Genomic DNA, 20,892 nt, shown 5'->3' with positions numbered 1-20,892 from the left:
CAGTGCATAATTTTCTTATACAAAACTAATGCCATTTTTACATTAGAGGTTTTTGTAGTAAAAGAAGATCTTTTGTGGATATGCTTTCTTCCTTCCTTTCTTGAATGATTATGATTGCTATTTAGATTATTTGAGACTTATGAAGTAGTGAAACAGCTACTCAGATTACTTTAGAGTAAATAAGAAGTATCTGAGTATCTGTAATGCAATTTCAAAATTAGAAAAAAAATGATTCTCAGATATTTTCAATTGAGACAAGATTGAACATCTGTGTTTCCATTTTTTTCAATACTTGAGCCAATCCAAAAATAACTTCACCAGAGTACTGCGAGAAACGACATGCAAATGATAACACCATCGACTACATTAAGGAAGGCTGGGGCAAACGCTTTTACAAGAATGAAGAATGCTCTGAACTGTGCCTCTGTCATGCTGAGGAGAAACTAGCATGCAGTGTGTTAGAATGTGTTGAGGCACGCCCCTGTGAGACTGACTATGCCGTGTACACCCACGCTGCCCCTGCCTACCAAGCCTCACGTGGCGAGTGCTTTTGTTATTCTGGAAGTTTCATCTGTGTTAGGCCTCCTCAAGGTGAGTTTTTCAAATTATCAAGTTTTAAGAAAGTCTTGATGGGATGTTTTTCTACACCTTATCACTTTTCCTGTGTTTTCAAGGAAGGAAATATCAAGGGCAGATGAACAATGGCCACATTTGCACACATCCCATCTCTGTCTCTCATTTATAAAAATCAGCCATCTCTTGTAATCCACACCAGTTTGGGGCTAACTTCCTTACACTTTTTCACACATTCCCATGACTCCTCCCACAAAAGTGTTGCCCCTTCCTTAGCTCTTGCAATACATGGGAAGTATTCTTTCTCCCCATCCCCAGGTGAGATACTGTTTACAGTGGAATGAATTAATTGTTTGTATGGGATGGTGGGGAATTCTCAAAAGCAAATATAACACAGCTTTAAACAACACAAAATAGAGGACTGAGAATACTCACCTGCTGCCTCCAAGTACAAACACTCAGCATCTTCACAATGAAACAAAGGTTCTCCCAACACTGCCCCATCTGAACATGCTCACTCCTCAATTCTATGGAACAGCATTAAACCCCTTCCAGCCCAACCACCAACCCCCAAGTAGAAATGAAAAGCTCACCTCTGCTTCACACTTCAATAAGCACAGATCCTCCACCCCAACAAATATAATACTGACAAAACATGTACTCAGTGAAAGAACCCAACAATCATTAAAAAAGAAAAAAACTCCCAACATAAACTTAAACTCCAGCCCACCTGACACACAAATCAGAAACCACATTCCCCAGACAAACACAACTCACACTCTCCTGCTTACTCTCTAGACATCAACTATAACAACAGTACTGCAAACACCACTTCATCATATCATAAGACCTTCATGCCCACAATACTACAACTGTAAAGAAGACAATGAATACTTTACTACTCATTTGGCCTGCACTTGCTTAACATACATGCACACACAACATTTTAACACTATGACATGTAGTCCTGATTAGTGGACATGACCAGCTTTTTAAGTGTTGCAGAATCCTCATAAGGATAGAAGGAAATCCTGGGAAGGGAGTAATTAAGTATATACAGAGTAGGGGAGAAAGAATTCTACCTCTGTATTCTCTGTGTGTCATAAAAGGTGACTGAATGGGACAGCAGGAGGTGGCTGGAAACCCTCCCCTTCTTGTATTTTCAGTTTCTAAAAGATGGAACAGAAGGAGCCTTCTTAAAGGCTCAGGCTAGGGTGTCTAAAAGTGTGTGGATATAACCAAGATGAGAAGAGAGGAGAGACAGGTAGTATGTTTGACGAGCGAAACCTGGATATTCTGTCTCTAAGTGAAGCAAAGCTCAAGCGTAAAGGGGAAGAATAATTAGGAAATGTCTCAGGAGTGAAATTACTGGTTAGTAAGAGGACAAAGGTTATGAAGGAATAGCAGTAATCCTGGAGCAGTTGTTGTGGAAGTGTGTTAAAGAGTGTAAGGAAAAGAATTCTAGACTGATGTAGGTGAAAATGAAAGTGGATGGTGAGAGATGGGTGAATATCAGTGCTTATGTACCTGGCCATGAGAAGAGAGCTCATGAGAGGCAAGTGTTTTGAGAGCAGTTGAATGAGTGTGTCAGAAGTTTTTGATACAAGAGACCAGGTATTAGTGATGGGTGATGTGAATGCAAACGAGAGTGATGTGGCAGTTGAGGGTATAATCAGGGGGCATGGAGAATTCAGTATTATGAATGGAAATGGAGAACAGCTCATGGGGTTGTGTGATGAAAGAGGACTGGTGACTGGAAATACCCAGTTTAAGAAGAGGGAGTTGGGGTGAGTGAATATCGGTAGACTTGAGGAAGAATAAGAAGTTTTTGAAGATCAATAATATGTGAAAAACAAGAGAACAGATAGGAATATGGGTGAAAGGGGCAAAAGGGGAAGTGGCAACAGAAAGTGACACAGCAAGGAGGTGGAGTGATTTGGCCACAAATGCACTTCACCGCATGACATCACATTACTCCAAAGCACTCTATCCTGTGCACACCTTTCACCCTTTTGCATGTTCATACCTCAAGCACTCAAAATTTTTTCACTTCATCCTTCCATCTCCAATTTGGTCTCCATTTTCACCTTGTCCCCTCCATTTCTGACACATATATACTCTTCATCAACCTCTCTCCTCACTCAGTCTCTCTATATTTCCAAATCATTTGTAGTGTTGTGGTGATGGATGATGTCCAGAGCACAAGCAGGAGAGTGCAACTCGAGTTTCCCTGAGGAACATGGTTTCTGATGAACATATGTCTGTGGGTTAGAGCTTAAAATTGAGTTAAAGAGTCAATTGTTGAGTGCTCATCAATTTACTTCACTGTGTACATGTTTCACCAGTGTTATATTTGTTGGGAGAGGAGGGAATTGTGAGTATAGGTCACTGGAGTGTAAGGCAGGGATAAGCATTTTATTTCTTCTTGAGGGCTGGTGGTTAGTTGTAGAATAATTTGGGTGGGAGAGGTCAAGTGCTGTTGCACAGCATTGAGTGCCATGTGTGTTGAGGTGAGACTGTATTGGGAGGATTCTTGTTTCATTGTGAAAGTGTTGAATATTTATGAATGCTATGAAGCCAGTGCACCTTTTTGTGTAGTTTGCAGCGTTGTTATATTTACTTTTGAAGGGGTGGAAGACCAGTCAGGTGAAGCATAATGTAAAGTGAAGTGGATGAATTCTTTGAGTAAGATGTTGAGGATTCTTTTTCTTATCCATATCTGGTGCCAGTCAGTGCTTTGATGGCATTTACTTTATTGCTTTTGTATTTATGTTTTTGGTGTGGGGAGTGAATGTCATGTGTGTCATATATTATGCTTGGAATGGTTGGTGTTTTACTCATTTGGAGCTGGAGTTGTGTCTGTGGGAGGTTAAAAGAGTGATTGAAAATGGTTATTGTTTTAATCATTGGGAGCTGGATTTGTGTCAGTGTGAGGTTAAAAGAGTGACTGCAGACTTCTTTGCAGATGAAGACATTGTCCTGGGTGAGCCATTGTTCCAATTATGTTATGTAGTGCAGCATGTGATGTTGCATTCCTTGGACCCAGGCAGTTGTCTTTTCTTTCTGCCTCACCCACAGGTGTACTTTTGGCATTCTGTCCACAAACATGCTATCCTACCTTGTCATGCATAACTCTTGACAACACTTATCTCTCACAGCTCATTCTTTGTAATTAGATTTTCCTGTAGTGAACACTGTGTGCTTGCCCTGCCATTAGGCAAAATGGTAGGAACTATTGATAGATGTAGTAGGTAGGGACATTTAGGTACAAGCATTAGGTAGAAGCAGAAGGTAGGAACATAAAGCGGAAGCATTAGGTAGTAGTAGTCAGTAGGAACATTAGGTAGAAGCCTCTGCAAACACTGTGCTAGACTAACCCTCTGCCAGTGACCTATTAAGGTTGAGGCATTAAAGGCTAAGAAGAGGCACTGGAGTTCACTAGTTATGAAGACCTTATCATCATGGCCACCCCCCCCTTGAAGGGGTATCTGAAGAAAACAGGAATCAGATATATAGATAGATAGATAGATAGATAGATAGTATTTTTGATGTTGCTACTGTGGTGTTAGGAAATTGTGATGTGATTGTGAGGTCTTCTGGATATGAAAGGATCTTCATGTTGTGGTTTGCCTGGGGTAATGTGTAGGAAGAGATCGAAGAGAGTTAGAGAAGAACTGCTCTTTGGGAATCCATTGCAGAGTTTTAGTGTATATGCATACATACACTTTCAGGTGTTGCTGGACTCCATCTGCTTGAGGTTATACTGCAAGTGAAAAGTCAACTTTGGTGAGGCAATGTCACTGGGAGTACAATCTCAACAAAGATTTTCTTACTCAAAGTTCACATTTCCATGGGACTGGAAGTAATGCACCCTTGGGCAGAAGAAACCTTTAAAAAGAGGTACTGGGTAACACCAGGGCTCACCCATATAAATTGGTCCTGCAATGATCATTGACAAAAAAAGAAATATGATTATTCACTTTCATACTTTTTAATAGTTTCTTGTTTATGTAAATCAGAATGTCTTTATTTTCTTGTTTTTGTCTTTGACAAAAGTAGTTATTTTCTATCAATTACCTTTTTAATGGCCATCAGACAGCTACAGTGTGAATAGTGGTGTATTCCTGTTCATTGGCTATAGTGAGGCAGAGGAGCAGCTGTTGCGACCCTACACAAAGATGAATCTTGTGGATGCTGCCATGAACAAGCTAGGTGAACTTGTGCATGAGTCAGCACAGCTCATGAATGGGGTAAGTTGCTGAGCTTTTCCTGAATAATTTCTGCTGGAGTATCTGTCCTCCTTCCTGTTTTCTAGTCCTTTGTTGTATCTACATTATTTTCAGTCATTTATTTCATGTTAAACTGTATAAGTTTTATTAGAAAATGTGAGTATTGCATTTTAGTGAAAATAGATTTTTGAGTAATTTGAAGAACTTTGAGTGAAGTTTACTGGAATATTTGCTGAGGTTATGCTTATAAAGGCATTTAAATATAATCATTTAAACAGAGTGATTAACTTAGTGCCTTAGAGAATTAAGGCTGACTCATAGTTAGATTGATAAGGAATGTTTTGATAATGTTTTTAACTTACAAAAAAATTGAATGACTTTGAAGTATATGTACTTTTGATTTTTAGTGATTAATGAATTAATACAAGTTATCTTTGGTTCATTAGGCATAGCTTATACAAAGAGTGATTTTTTAACTTTGTATCTGTATAAAATCATATTAGTCACCCTTTTGGTGTGTGGGAGATAGCATGTTCCCTATACATTTCTATCATTACACAGCTTCAATACATTCCTTTATTCGGATATTCCTCTTATCCACGCACTTTCTTCTTAGAATTACCAGACTCTTCCTCCGTGTGGTTATGCTGTGAGTGAAAAGCCACCTTTGGCAAGGTTAATGGATGAAAAGGTGTTCAATCTCATCAAGGATCGTCTCACTCCAAAGAAAACAATACTTTTTCAGATTGCAGTACTGCCTTGAAGCTGCAGGGCTCTTGTAAAATAGGTTTTAGTGCTACATAGGTACCCCACTAACTGCTCTTGTGCTGTATATGTATGTCATAGAACACCTCTGCAGGCTGACTGCTAGTATGCTGTACTGTGTGAATTGGGGCATTTAAAAATTCTTGGTGCTGTAAGTAGTGAAGTAGCGAGTCCTGAAGAAACTTCTGCATCTCAATGTTTCCACATCCTTCACTCATATTTTTTCAGCTCAGCTACTCAGTAACCATCAAAATTTCTTGGGGGGTAGTACATCATTTTTGTTCTGACCAAGCTGCAAAGAAAATGTATATAGTGGTAACAAACAGAAATGTGGTGAAGAGGGGATGGGGTGAGTATTTTGAAAGGTTAAAACTGTACAATTATAGAGAGGCAGGTATGGAATGTTTTGGATATGGAGATATGTATGAAAAAGAGGTGGTGAAAGCTTTGTGTAAGATAAAGTACAGCAATATGGCTGAAGTGGATTCGATTGCAGTTGAATTTCTTAAGGAAGGGGGTGATTGTGATGCTGATTGGTTAGTATGGATTTTCAGTTTATGTATGACTCATGATGAGTGTCTAAGGACATTTATTTATTGCTGCACTTAGAGCACACTAAATATCTAGAGTAACCACAGTCAATGGATAAAATTTTGAATTGCTTCCCCTTCTTTCCCCTCAGTTTACCTTATGGCTCCTTTCCAGCAAATGCCATATTTTTACAGTTCCCATCTTTTCCTACATGCCCATACTATCTTGGAACTCTGTCCATAACTTTTAGAAAATTTCTTTTTCTCTTCCTTATTCCCTCACAAATCCTTTTTCATCGCTGTAAGTATTTTTTCATTTCACTGATGAACCTTAGAAAAGTGAGTTTTGAGGAATGAAAAGCTGTTTCTCTCTAACGTGATGTTCCGTGAGCAGAAAGAATCTCTTGATTCTCACAAGTCAGAATCCTCTAACCCCCTAGCCCTATGGTGAAGTTGTAATCCTTCACTCTTTGTTAACCTCCCATCCAGCAGTAGCAGCCTAACCACAGCAGGTATGGCCTCTGCCAGTCAGCACCCTGCACCTGGTGATGACATCATCCTGCTAGCCAGCCACTGGAAAGCCTAGCCACCTCATAATCCTTGAAACAAGGTGACCCTGATGGTGGTCACCACTGATGAGAGGAAATTTATTGATGAGAGGAAATTTATTGAAAAGAGAGAGGAAGATGGGTGGAAGGAACAACCAGAAAATTTGCTCACAAAACACTGCCCTTGAGAAAAATTTTATTTTCAGAACATACTTTTCTCTCCAGGGTCAGTCAGTCCTCCAAGCTAATAGTATACTGACAATGATGTGAAGAGTAAGAGAAAGACCTCTTAGTAAGAGAAACGATAATCACAAACATACCTTACAGGTTATCCTGTGGCCCACAATCCTCTACCTCACAGGTGGCAAGCCCAATGCCATATAAAGTAAATCCTTGATGTCTAAAGTAGGGCAACATCTGACAGATGTTTGAGGAATGCTGAAGACCTCATATTAATCTTATAAAGGGACAGGTTCCTTAGAGAGCCCAGATTAGAGGCTATCTGACATTAGCTCTGACGCAGTCCAGGATGGGCCAACAAAATAAGCCTTTTGATCCATGAAGAAATATTCCTTGCAGAGAGGGGTGTCAAACTACCCAGGCATACCTCAAGATAATCTATGGTAATCTCAAGGTGATCTCTGAGAGATTAAAGCAGGCATTGCACTAGATGTTTTTCTGTAGTAATCTCCCAAGAAGCACACATAATAGGGGATTTTGTTTCATTCTTAGCAAAATACTAAGGGTTTGGATTGATCATAGCCCAAGACATGTCAGCATAAAAAATGTGATTTTTGTGTCTGTATCTCTCTAATTCTTCTCTTGTCATTTGAGGACCATCAAAAAGAGCCTCTTCATAAGTAGCTGTTGAGTCATTGGGTTGTTAGAAAAATCCCTGATTGTAACAAACTTAAAACCTTTGCCAACTCCTCCACTGGTTGCATATGACCAGAGAGAGAGAAAGATAGGTCTTATCAAGATGGACCTTAGAAGTTTATCCGAAATATTTCCTTTCATGTTAATCCTGAAGTCAACAAACAAGAATTCCTGAAGAGCACTTTTGTACAAGACAGAAGTATTACTAGCCCTTTTTTATCATGAAACAATCTAGGAAAAAATTTAAAAGATCTGTAATCTCAGAAGAATCTAAATCAAGTAATAATTGACAAACTTTCCAAATTTTGTGATAATGTCTCCAAGTAAACAACAAACAGCAAGAGAGGTCATGAATGAATTTCCCCAAATTTTAAGCTAAAAGTGTTTAAAAAAGTTGAAATGCATAAATTCTTAAACCTAGAACTCTGAAGCTGGGCCTCTGACCTCAGGTTGAGATGGTCTAGAGACAGCACAGAATCAGCCAGGAGGACTTACACAACTGAAGAAGTTTCTGGCACCAAAAGTGTCTCTTACACTTTGGGGGTAACAAATCCACTAATCCCTGAGAAACAAGAAGGCTAGCAAGGACTCTACCCAGGATATTTGCTTGGAGAAAGAGGTAAATCTGTTTACTGCAGTTCCAATCCTTGATTTGGGTATTTGTAGCCACTGCCTTTTTGTTGAACATTAGATTGACTGGAAGGTAAAAGGGCTTCACTTTGGTTGCAAGGAGATCCACCTGGGGATTCATCCTAAAAAAATGATCCAGTTGAACACTTCATGCAGGTATTTAAATTGTAATAGAAATTGACCTTAACAGAGAGAGTGGCATGCTCACATGCTGCATACTCTTTGAAAGCAGGGGGCCTGAATAAACAGTTATTGTTTCATCAGCTAAAATAAAGGAAGTGATCTGCAAGATCCTTTGGTCATGCTGCAATGAACTCCAACAATCCAATAATACCTGCTGACAATCTTTCCTACTTGCATCCATATACTTGTATATATTACTCTTTTCAAACCAGATATTCTCAATCACCAGTCATTTTTCAGCACACAGCTCCACAAACTGTTAACCATTTTCATTCATAACACTTAAAACCCCATGTAACCTAATTATATCCTCAACTGCCCCATTATTTACCTGCACATTTAAATCACCCATCACCAATACCGTGCTGACACACTCACTCAGCTGCTCCCAAAACACTCGCCTCTGATGATCTTTCTTCTCATGGCCATGTGTATAAGTACTAATAATATAATCACCCATCTCTTGCCATGTACATTCATTTTAACCCAAATTTGTCTAATATTTACTTCCTTTCACTTTATCACTCACTCCCACAACTCCTGCTTCATTTGAATATTTGTCTGCCAAACTCCCACCTGGGAGTTGTGAATGCAAAAACTACATATGTACCAGCTACAGTGAACCCTTCCTATTCAGACAGACCAGTCAGTCATGTAATAATCTTGGTAAGGTCGCTTAGCCACATACCTTTCATATACTTCAAATAAACCTATCTCTTATATAGTTTTTACAGCCATCCTAAGCACCTTTTCTATTGTGTTCATGTACAACTTTTGTACACACCTAGTCCTGAGGCACAGTCCCTTCATTAAAAGCTTTCTTACATATAGCATAAAAGCACAAATGTACTATCTCAAATCACCCCTCCAGCTCCACAGTCACATCTACTCACATGCTGTATCATTCATCTGAAATAATGTCTGATCTATTTTTCCCTGTCTGAAAAAATTTGATCGTCATATCTTGTCTAGTACTTCTAACATTCTGTAGCTCTTCATAATATTCATTCCATATCTTGCTCACACCCTCTGACTTTGATGCTGATATGTATAGTGAAGAGGGGTATGGTTGTTAATTGCAGGGAAGGAATGCAAGTGACTGGGAGATTTGCAAGAGAAAGTGGCAAGAGGTCAAGAGGAAGGTACAAGGGCTGAAAAAGAGGGCAAATGAGAGATGGGGTAAGCAAATATCAGCAAAATTATAGAATGAAAAAATATTTTGAAAAGTTGATAGATGAAAAAAAAAAGGGGAAAAAATGGGAACACTGGTGAAGGGGGCAAATGGGGAAGTGGTAACAGGCAAAAATGAGGTGATGAGATGGAGTGAGTATTTTGAAGGCTTGTGGAATGTTTGATGATGTTTTGGATGTGGAGGTATGCAAAGTGAGAATCAAGGCAAATGCTTTTATGATAAATGAAGAGGTGGTGAAAGTCTTGTATAAGATGAATTGTGGTAAAGCATCTGAAGTGGATGGCACTGCAGTTGAATTTCTTAAAAAAGGAGATGACTGTGTTGCTTATTGGTTATCTAAGATTTACATTTTATGTATTGCTCATGGTGATGTGCCTGAAGATTGGTGAAATGACTATATAGTGCCAATGAGTAAAGACAAGTGAGACAAAAGTGAATGCTCAAATCATAGTGGTATAAGTTTGTTGAAGGTAACTGGTAAGTTGGATGGAAGAGTGATGATTGATAGGGTGGTGGCATGCACAGAGTTACAGACTGGGGAGAAACACTGTGGCTTCAGGAGTAGTAGGGGATGTGTAAATTAGTTGTTTGCTTTGAAGAATGTGTGGAAGAAATACTTAGAGAAAGAGAAGGACTTGCATATGTTAAATATGGATCTGGAGAAAACACATGATAGAGTTAACAGAGATGCTGTGTGGAAGATGTCATGAATATATGATGTGCGAGGAAAGCTGTTTGAGGCAACGAAGAGATTTCATTGAAAGAGTAAAGCAGCATGTGTGTGAGCAGGAAAAGCAAAGTGTGAGTGGTTCCAGGTGAAGTGAGTCTGCAGTATGGGTATGTGATGTCACCGTTTGTTTACAGATGGGGTGATGACGGAAGTGAATGCAACGGTCCTAGAAAGACTTAATCAATTACTGCTATACCAATTTCTGTGAAAGATTCCTTGTGTTTCCTAAGACCTTTCAAAAGGCTCCTGCAGCCTAAGGTTGCACTACTTCCAGTAGCAGGGAAATGTAGACTCCTTTGCAGTGATAAGATCTTTGATGATGCTGTACTCCCAGTAATAAGGTCTCCCTAAAATTGACTTTTCACTCACAGTGTAACCTCTTGCAAGCAGAGCCCAACAACACCAGTCTTGCAGAGAATAGCAGATATGCAGTCTGTTGGATAGAGAGGAGTGTCATGAAAGAATGTCAGTTTTTGTTTACTGATGACATGGTGCTTATGGCAAATTTGAGTTTCTGAGTTTAGGAGAGGATATGAAAGTACAAAGTTGAGAGTTAATGTGAATAAAAGTAAAGTTATTATGTTTGGCAGTGAAGACAGGTTAGTAGGAGTCTGAGTTTAAATTAAATGAACCTGGAGGAATTGGGGTGTTTAAGATACCTGAGAGGGCATATGGCAGCAAATGGAATGGAAGCTGAAATGAGTCACAATGTAGGTGAAAGAGACTAAATTCCTTGTCACATGGAGGAGTATGTAGATAGAGAGGTTATTATCAGTGATACTTAAGACAGGCATGTTGCATGGTAAAGTAATCCCATTAGTGTTGTATGGATGCAAGATGGTAGGCTGTAGATAAGAAAGTAAGGAAGAGGGTGAGTATGTTGGAAATGAAATGCTTGAGGACAGTCTTTGATGTGAGGAGGGTTCATCGAATAAGAAATAATAGGGGAAGAGAGATGTGTGGTAAAAAGAAGAGTATTGTTGAGATAGATGAAGATGGTGTACTAAATGGGTTTGGACATATGAAGAGAATGAGTGCAGAGAGGTTAACAAGGAGGGTACTGTATATATATCAGAAGTGGAGGGGACAAGGAAGAGGTGGAGAGTAAATTGGAAATGGAGGATGGAATGGAAAAGGTTTTGAATGCTTAGTGTCTGAACCTTCCGGAGGGTGTTCATTGGATAGAAAGAATTGGAACAAAGTGGTTTATAGGGGGGAACATGCTGTCATTGGACTAAAACAGGGCTTATGAAGTGGTCAGGGGAAACCACAGAAAAGTTTGTGGAGTCCGAGTGTGAACAGGAGGTTGTAATTTGAATAACAGCTACAGAGTGGCCATTTTTCCCTGTGTTCTTGGCACTAACACAAGAAACAGCAAACAGTGATATTTATCTATCCATCTATCCATATCTCTAACAACCATTCTTTCAGGGAACTCCCATCAGGGAGGTGGGGTCACAGTGAAAGAGTTTCTACTTCTCCCTGTTCTTGCATGCCTCCCTCACATGCACTGTTCCATGCTTTCTTCCACCCTTTCCCTCCCCAAGTATTCTTTCACTCTATTTTCCCATATCACATGTGGTCTCCCTCTCACATCAACCCCTTTAATTGTAATATAAAACACTCTCCTTGTAAATTTCCAGACTCGCATTCTTTCCACATGCCCAAACCACCCCGAAGTATTTTGTTTCACCCACTCTACCACTCCACAATTCATTCCCTTTGCATTCCCTGCCATACCACATCTCTCATACACCTCTTCATTTCTTAATTCCAGTCATACCAAATGCTACTCCTAAATAGCTTATTTCCACAGCCTGGATTCTTGGCTTCTGTGACTCATTCCATTTTCATGTTTCAGTTGCATATGTCAGGGTCAGGAGGACTATGCCGTCCCTTTATCCTCTCTTCACTTACATTCTTACACCTCTACTCTTCGTTATTCTGTTAGGAATCCAGTAACTCTTCTACCCTGTACTGCTCTCTCTCTCTTATCTCTCCTTCGATATCACTAAACTCCCCCAAGATTGCTCCTTAATAATTAAATCCTGACACCTCTTCCAGTCTTTCTCCCCCATATCCAAAACACAGTTCAGTACACTTTTTTTCACTCTATATGGTTTTATTTGGTTTTGAAAAAATTCATACTTTCACTCTGTTTCCTTTCAGTAACTCTTCTACCCTGTACTGCTTTCTCTCTCTTATCTCTCCTTCAATATCATCAAACTCCCCGAAGATTGCTCCTTAATAATCAAATCCTGTCACCTCTTCCAGTCTTTCTCCCCCATATCCAAAACACAGTTCAGTACACTTTTTTCACTCTATATGGTTTTGAAAAAATTCATACTTTCACTCTGTTTCCTTTCAAAAACCATTTCTTTACATCATACCTCACTGTCATATTCCATCTCTGCACCCCTTTCCCTTTGCTTTGCTTTTATCTCTCTTATCATTCCAGCCATATATAAACTCTTAAAGACTTAAAGTTAGACTTATTTGATCAAAATTGTAATGTAGAAGCGGCAATGCAACTGACACTAACAAAATATTACTATAGTTGAAAAGTAGGCAAGTTTCTTTTTTATTTCACAAAACCAAACTGTTAAAAATGTCAATCGGGTAACATATGTCAAAAACAAACCTGTTGAGTGGCGCCTCCCTTCAAGTGGCGCCCTACCTAGGTACACCACTGTAACTATTACCTTTAATTTTTGGTATTTTTCTCAGAAAATAAGATTTCCTTTAAAAACTCATTAAAAGAAGTATTTTTCATACTGAATACAAATCTGGTGTTAAAATAACATTTAGTCCTCTTAAAGACACCTAATTAAGCTGTTAAATGAAGTCAATTTTAAAATACTTCTGTTCCTTTGCATCATATTTACTGAGTATGTATTGGTAACTGAGAGCATTATGATATATTTTTCATTATCATTTCAAGTATAGAAGTGTTTAAACATCTTATCTTTCAATTTTGAAACAAAAAGTTATTTGAGCTAAGAGATACCCAGAATTTTTGGCATTTTTCTCAAAAAAATAGATTTCCTATAAAAAGTCATTATAATAAGTATTTTTCACACTGAATACAAATCTGGTGTTAAAATATCATTTAGTCATCTTCGTGACATTCATTTAAACTGTTAAATGAAGTCAATTTTAAAATATTTTCTGATCCTTTGCATCGCATTTACTGGGTATGAATCGGTAACTGAGAGGACTGTGATATATGTTCCATGATTATTTCATGTACCAAAATGTTTGAATATCTTGGCTTTAAATTTTGAAAGAAGAAGTTTTTTGAGCTAAAAAATCTCCTGAGCCTTCAATTTTTGGTATTTTTCTTAGAAAAATAGATTTCCTTTTAAGACTCAATATAAGAAGTATTTTGTTCTTCTGAATACAAATCTAGTGTTAAAATAACATTTAGTTGTCTTTATGACATTCAGTTAGCCTGTTAAATGAAGTCAATTTTGAAATATTTTCTGTTCTTTTGTATCATATTTACTGAGTATGTATTGGGTACTGAGAGCATCGTGATATATTTTCCATGAAAATTTCAAATACAGAAGTGTTTGAATATCTTATCTTTCAATTTTGAAACAATTTTGGAGCTAAAACAATACCCTTCAGTTTTTGGTACTTTTCTCAGTATATATTTCCTTTAAAAACTCTAAGAAGTATTTTTCATGCTGAATACAAATCTGGTGTTAAAATAACATTTAGTCCTCTTAATGACACTCAATTAAGCTGTCTAATGAAGTCAATTCTAAAATATTTCTGCTCATTTGCATCGTATTTACTGTGTATGTATCCGTGACTGAGAACATTATGATATAATTTCCATGATTACTTCAATTATAGAAGTGTTTCAATATTCTATCTTTCAATTTTGAAACAAAAAATTTTTTGAGCTGAAAAATACCCTGAACTGTTGCTATCTTCAGTTTCGGGCATTTTTGTCAGAAAATAGGTTTCCTTTAAGACTTATTATAAGAAGTATTTTTCACGCCGAATACGAATCTGGTGTTATAATATCGTTTAGTTGTCTTTATGACATTCAGTTAAGCTGTTAAATGAAGCCAATTTCAAAATATTTTCTGCTCCTTTGCGTCATATTTACTGGTTATGTATCAGTAACTGAGAGCATTATGATATATTTTCCATGATTATTTCAAGTATAGAATTGTTTGAATATTCTATCTTTCAACTTTGAAACAAGAAGTTTTGGAGCCAAAAAATACCCCGAAGTATTACCTTCAATTTTGGCATTTTTCTCAAAATATATTTCCTTTAAAAACTCATTATGAGAAGTATATCTTATGCTGAATACAAATCTGGTGTTAGAATATCACTTAGTCATCTTTATGACATTCAGTTAAGCTGTTAAATTAATTCAATTTTCAATATCTTTTGATCCTTTGCATCGAATTTACTGAGTATGTATCAGTGACTAAGGGCATTATGATCATCTGGGAAATAATTGTGTAACCCTCTCAGTACCTTACATTATTGCATGAAGATGCTGTAATTTGGGTCTTCAGTAAGCTTCTCTTGCTAAAATATCCTATTGAAATGCAGAGAATTGTTATTGTAAACAAAATTGACGCCCAAGCAATAGAATATTTCACATTCATTTAAAAAAAAATCCTGTATGCCATAACCATATCTAATTTGGTTGGTACCCTTCTGCATGGGAAGGTTTAGCATTGTTCAGGATCTATTTAGTGATTAGACCTGTTCACACATAGTGAATAAAGCTTACAGTGAATAAGGCAGTATACAGAATGGAACTCAAATCTCTGGGTTGAAAATACAATACTATGATAACTCTCTAAATCAAACAAAAAGACATTTTATCAGGAGAAGTTTAATTGGTAACATCAACCATGCATCCTACCCTCTTCTCTGTTGATGAAGTAGTAACCACTGAGTAAAATTTTATCTCTACATCTTCCATGCAGCGTGACCGTCGAGTAAGTAGCCCGGACTTCCGCCACACAAAGGTGCTTATCATCCTGCCCTACTCTGCCCACACCTCTCTTCCAATTCTCATGCCCATCTCTTTTGGCTACTATAAGGGCAGCCTTAATATTGCAAATTAGTGTTTTATAACATTACCTTAGGTATCACATTGGTTGGTCAACAATAACCTACAGAAACACTACCTTGGAAGAAGTTAAAGCTTGCTCTGTCTTCCAATGATAGTTCTATACTGTACTTTGTTCACAGTGCAGCACCAACAATAGTCTATTACATATTCATTAAGCTCCATACTGTCTTTTATATTTGACATTTCTCTCACCTCTTGCTCATTATATCTTTTTCCATGTATTTCATATTCAACAGACCACAACCTGAAGGTAAGGTACCTCAATAATGGAGACTGGCAAATGTTGCTCCTACATATAAGAAAGGAGATACGATATGTGCAATAAAACTGATTCCATCTCCAAGAAATTTACCTTACAGTGACATTACACATTAAATCTCTTATAAGTGTAGACTTCACAATAACCTACTATTGTAAGAGTTTTCAAGATTTTGAATAATTTTGACTGTAAATCACAAAAGCATCTCTGAAATACAAGCTGCAAAGACATATGGAATGAAACTGCTAAAACAAAAAATGCTGACATAGGAAAAAGTTTCTTTGTAAATAGATATGCTGAACAATGGAACAAGATACCATTAAAGATTGTTAATGCAAAGGCTAAGTACCTTCAGAAACCAGTTACTTAAAATTTTCTTCAGCTAAGGTGTCAACTTCATGAATACAAGAAAAAATATTCCCATTCATCAAGTACTTTTCCTTATTCCAGACCCTAAGAATATATTGTACAAACTGACTGAATTCAATTACTACAGTGTAGTGTAGGGCAGCAGAGGATTGGATCTTAGAGTAGGATGTGCCCTTCCTTTCCTTCTCATTATATTCCATGTAGACTTCAGAAATGCAGTTTTTCTTCTAATCTTTTTCTTGCCAGTTGTTGTTGCTGATGGGATTGTAGGGTGGAAAGCGAGACTTTTTACTTGCTTATCTCACCTTATCCACTTAGAAAAGGCTGCCAGGCTTTCTCTCTCTGTCTTTCCTGTATATTCTACATATCTAGTATCTCTAAAGGTTTTTTATTTTTGTCACACTCCTTTGCATATAATTGCTAAACTCACTCATTTTGTCATTGAAAACAGGTAGAGCTTTCATTGCTTATGTGATAACCAATGCAACAGGCACAATCTTTCAGCAATATTTTTTAAGCATTGCTGGCAGATGTTAAACATATGGTATGGTATCAAAATTTCTAATTATTCGGCAAATCTACGTTACAGCTTGTTGTTTTGAAAAAGGAACTAGGCAAACAGAACTACAAACCACACATAACAAAGTATTCAGGACAGTTGCAGGTTTGTTTAGCAACCACGAACATTCATCGCCTAAACAGTGAAACAAAAATATTGCCTTTGCAATCATAACATGTAAACCTTCCCCATTGCATGCACCTGGAATTAAATCTAGGATCATATAAATATGAATGATAATCAGTAACTAAGACCATGCAATACAACTGGCTTAAAAGTTAAATGTCTCAGACCGCATTCTCTATGATGACTTGAGATGTCATGTCACCTGGCTTATGGATGTTAACCAAGGAGTACCCTGCCAACTCCCTGGGAAGGTTCATTCTGAATCAACAGCAGACACTCCAATGATAAATGTTTAAATCTATAGCATTTATTAACACATGATACCAATGTAAGCCATTTACCATTGCAAGCCCTAGGATCAAACGTGAGTTTTATTTGAATAATAACAGCGATGAAGACCACTACACCACTATTAAGATGTCACGTCACCTGACTGGTGACCATTGACCAATAAGTACCCACCAACACACCGGAGGGGGTTTCACTCTAAAGTGACATAAGGCACTCGTATGTCATTTATATAAATATGGTCTGAAATGGGTTACTTTTCAGTTAATCCTGGTTTAATGGTCTTAGTCATTATTTACCATTCATGTAATCCCAGGCCACACAATGGTGCAAATTTTTACACTGATTTCGTGTGTTAGTACATTTTACAAATCTAAACAGAAGTCACTGGAGTGCCTTGTGTCAACTGAGAATGAAACCTTTCCAGAGTGTTGGGGGATTACTCAGTGGTTAGTAGTCACCAGTGAGGTGGCATGACATCTCAAATGATCACAGATAACATGGTTTTGAGATGAGTAACAATTATGCCAATCATGGTGTAATGTTCTTAGTCACTGATTATCATTCATACGAACCCTGGTTTGGCTCTAGGGCATACAATGGTGAAAGGTTTACAATGATTTAATGTCAGTATGTGCTACATCTTTTAACATACATCACTGCAGTGCCTTGTGTTGACTGAGAGTGAATCCTTCCCAGATTGTTTGTGGGATACTTCTTAGTCAGTAGTTATCAGTAAGGAGACATGACATCTCAAACAATCACTGAAAACATAGTCTGAGGTTGGTAACTTTTAAGCCAGTCATAGTGTAATGGTCTTAGTCAATGGTTAGCATTCATATGAAGCCCAGTTCAACCCCAGGCATAAAAAGTTGATAGATTTACATCAGTTTCATGTGGTAATTCATACTACATACTAATTCATGTTTATGGATGGGGTTGTTAGGGAGATGAATGCAAGAGTTTTGGAAAGAGGGGCAAGTATGAAGTCTGTTGGGGATGAGAGAGCTTGGGAAGTGAGTCAGTTGTTGTTCGCTGATGATACAGCGCTGGTGGCTGATTCATGTGAGAAACTGCAGAAGCTGGTGACTGAGTTTGGTAAAGTGTGTGAAAGAAGAAAGTTAAGAGTAAATGTGAATAAGAGCAAGGTTATTAGGTACAGTAGGGTTGAGGGTCAAGTCAATTGGGAGGTGAGTTTGAAGGGAGAAAAACTGGAGGAAGTGAAGTGTTTTAGATATCTGGGAGTGGATCTGGCAGCGGGTGGAACCATGGAAGCGGAAGTGGATCATAGGATGGGGGAGGGGGCGAAAATTCTGGGAGCCTTGAAGAATGTGTGGAAGTTGAGAACATTATCTCGGAAAGCAAAAATGGGTATGTTTGAAGGAATAGTGGTTCCAACAATGTTGTATGGTTGCGAGGCGTGGGCTATGGATAGAGTTGTGCGCAGGAGGATGGATGTGCTGGAAATGAGATGTTTGAGGACAATGTGTGGTGTGAGGTGGTTTGATCGAGTAAGTAACGTAAGGGTAAGAGAGATGTGTGGAAATAAAAAGAGCGTGGTTGAGAGAGCAGAAGAGGGTGTTTTGAAATGGTTTGGGCACATGGAGAGAAAGAGTAAGGAAAGATTGACCAAGAGGATATATGTGTCGGAGGTGGAGGGAACGAGGAGAAGAGGGAGACCAAATTGGAGGTGGAAAGATGGAGTGAAAAAGATTTTGTGTGATCGGGGCCTGAACATGCAGGAGGGTGAAAGGAGGGTAAGGAATAGAGTGAATTGGAGCGATGTGGTATACCGGGGTTGACGTGCTGTCAGTGGATTGAATCAAGGCATGTGAAGCGTCTGGGGTAAACCATGGAAAGCTGTGTAGGTATGTATATTTGCGTGTGTGGACGTATGTATATACATGTGTATGGGGGTGGGTTGGGCCATTTCTTTCGTCTGTTTCCTTGCGCTACCTCGCAAACGCGGGAGACAGCAAAAAAAAAAAAAAAAAAAAAAAAAATCATACTACAGATTTAAACGGATATCCTTGGAGTGCCTTGTGTCAGTTCAGACTGAAACCTTCCCAGAGTGTTGGCACATTACCCCTTGGTCAACAATCAAATGCCAGATGATATGATATCTGGAATGATAACAGAAAACATGGTCTGAGATGGGTAACTTTTAAGCCAATCATGGTGTAATGGTCTTAGTCATTGGTTACTATTCATATAATCCCAGGTTCAACCTCCAGGGCATGCTATGAAGAAAGGTTTACGATATTTCATGTGTCAGAGCATACTAAAGATTTAAATATCAACATGCTTGGTACCTAGTTCTCTGCAAAAACAATTGACTCTCACTCTAACCACCTCATAAAAAAACACCAACACCCAAGCAGTAATTCAAAGGTAAGCCCTACTTCACACTTAGCAACTTATGTTTACATACCACCACTTCATAACAAACACAAAAGGGACAAAATATATTCACATTGTAAGAACTTGACAAACACGAAATGACTACTCCTCTTCTTCAGACATAATCCCATCTAAAATTATGTTACCCAGAGAATGTGCAAATTGCTTTCTTTACTCTGTACTGGACAAGTTCAACAGATCACAGGAATCCTCATGTCTAAGATGTAGCTTCCACACTGGACTCTGAACAGATACTCCTCAAATGTCCTGCACTCACCCCAGAAAGACAGACACATTACATCATCAAACTGTTTGACCTATGGTCCCACCTGGTGGACTTGGCTAACTTCCTAAGCACTCATTATGGGAGCCCTATTAGAAGGGAGTCTTAGAGCAGGACGGCAAGGTAAGGTGTAGGTGTATATAAGGCAGTTCAGGTAAACTATGGAATACTCTTTGAGGCTTTGGCTATGGATAGTAGGCTTTGCTTTTCTTGCATCATACATAACTGCTAGAGAGTGGGTGTGAGCATATGAAGCCATTATTGTTATCTCTTCTTGAGGCAGGAGAAGCATTTCTGTATAAAAAAAATTATAAAGAAAGGGGGTGACTATGCTCTTGAGTGGTTAGTTAAGATTTTCAATGTGTGTATGGATCATGTGATGTGCCTGATGGAATGCATTTATAGTGACATTGTATAAAGGCATGGGGAACAATGATGAGTGTCTAAATTAAAGAGGTATAAGTTTGTTGGGTCTACATGGCAAATTGTATGGGAGAATGGTGATTGAAAGGGTGGTGGTATGCATAGAGCATCAGACTGGGGAGGAACAATGAGGTTTCAGGAGTTATAGGGAATATGTGGATCAGGTCTTTGTAATGTTGAATGTTTGTGAGAGAAATACTTACAGAAACAGGAAGGTTTGCATGTGGGATTTATGGATCTGGAGAAAGTATATGGTATGGATGATAGAGATGCTTTGTGGAAGTGTTACAAATATATGGTGTGGAAGGAAATATATTAAAAGCAGTGAGGAGCTTTTATCAGGAGAATAAGGTGTGTGTGTGTGTGTGTGTGTGACTCTAACTTTGCATACTTCCCTGACCCAAACACCCAACATCAGCCACCCCATCATCAAACACATTCAGCACTCCTTTAAAATACTCAATCCATGTCCTCCCTCATCACTGCCTGTTGCCACTTCCCCAATCTGTCCCCTTCATCAATGTTACAATTCATTCTCTTGTTTTTCTCACACTATTAACCTCCTTCTAAAACATCTTATTCTCCCTAAAGTTCACTGACACTCACTCACCTCATCTCTCATCTTCCCTTTTTATGAACCCCTACACCTTCCTCTTGACCTCCTCCCACTTGTCCTTGTACATCTCTCAATTACTGTTTCCTTCTATGTAAGTACTCCTCATAAACCTCCCTTTTCTTTTTCAGTGGCAACTTTACTTCATCTTCCCTCCACTTACTACCATTTCTCACCTACTTACTTCCCACTTCTGATATGCCAGC

General features: G+C 38.3%; 2 protein-coding genes across 26 annotated transcripts in view; one reads left to right on the top strand and one right to left on the bottom strand.

Moving 5' to 3' along the window:
- The window catches only part of LOC139747051 (uncharacterized), a 1,040,326-nt gene that overhangs the window by 759,398 nt on the left and 260,036 nt on the right, over window positions 1-20,892 (top strand). For 21 of the 25 annotated variants that reach the window (XM_071658815.1, XM_071658818.1, XM_071658817.1 and 18 more), the window contains 3 exons: window positions 322-591; window positions 4,669-4,823; window positions 15,218-15,259. In XM_071658815.1, coding sequence (XP_071514916.1) covers window positions 322-591; window positions 4,669-4,823; window positions 15,218-15,259 — 467 coding nt within the window. The remainder of the gene's footprint in view (window positions 1-321; window positions 592-4,668; window positions 4,824-15,217; window positions 15,260-20,892) is intronic. The other 4 variants (XM_071658804.1, XM_071658813.1, XM_071658806.1 and 1 more) reach the window with 1 other exon arrangement.
- The window catches only part of LOC139747055 (uncharacterized), a 236,301-nt gene continuing 220,600 nt past the window's right edge, over window positions 5,192-20,892 (bottom strand). The window contains exon 6 of the mRNA XM_071658839.1: window positions 5,192-5,859. The gene's annotated coding sequence lies outside the window, so the exon portion shown is untranslated. The remainder of the gene's footprint in view (window positions 5,860-20,892) is intronic.

This window comes from Panulirus ornatus, chromosome 67 (genome assembly GCF_036320965.1).
Source record: "Panulirus ornatus isolate Po-2019 chromosome 67, ASM3632096v1, whole genome shotgun sequence".
Classification (NCBI taxonomy): domain Eukaryota; kingdom Metazoa; phylum Arthropoda; class Malacostraca; order Decapoda; family Palinuridae; genus Panulirus; species Panulirus ornatus.
This window is presented reverse-complemented; position numbering and strand designations above follow the sequence as displayed.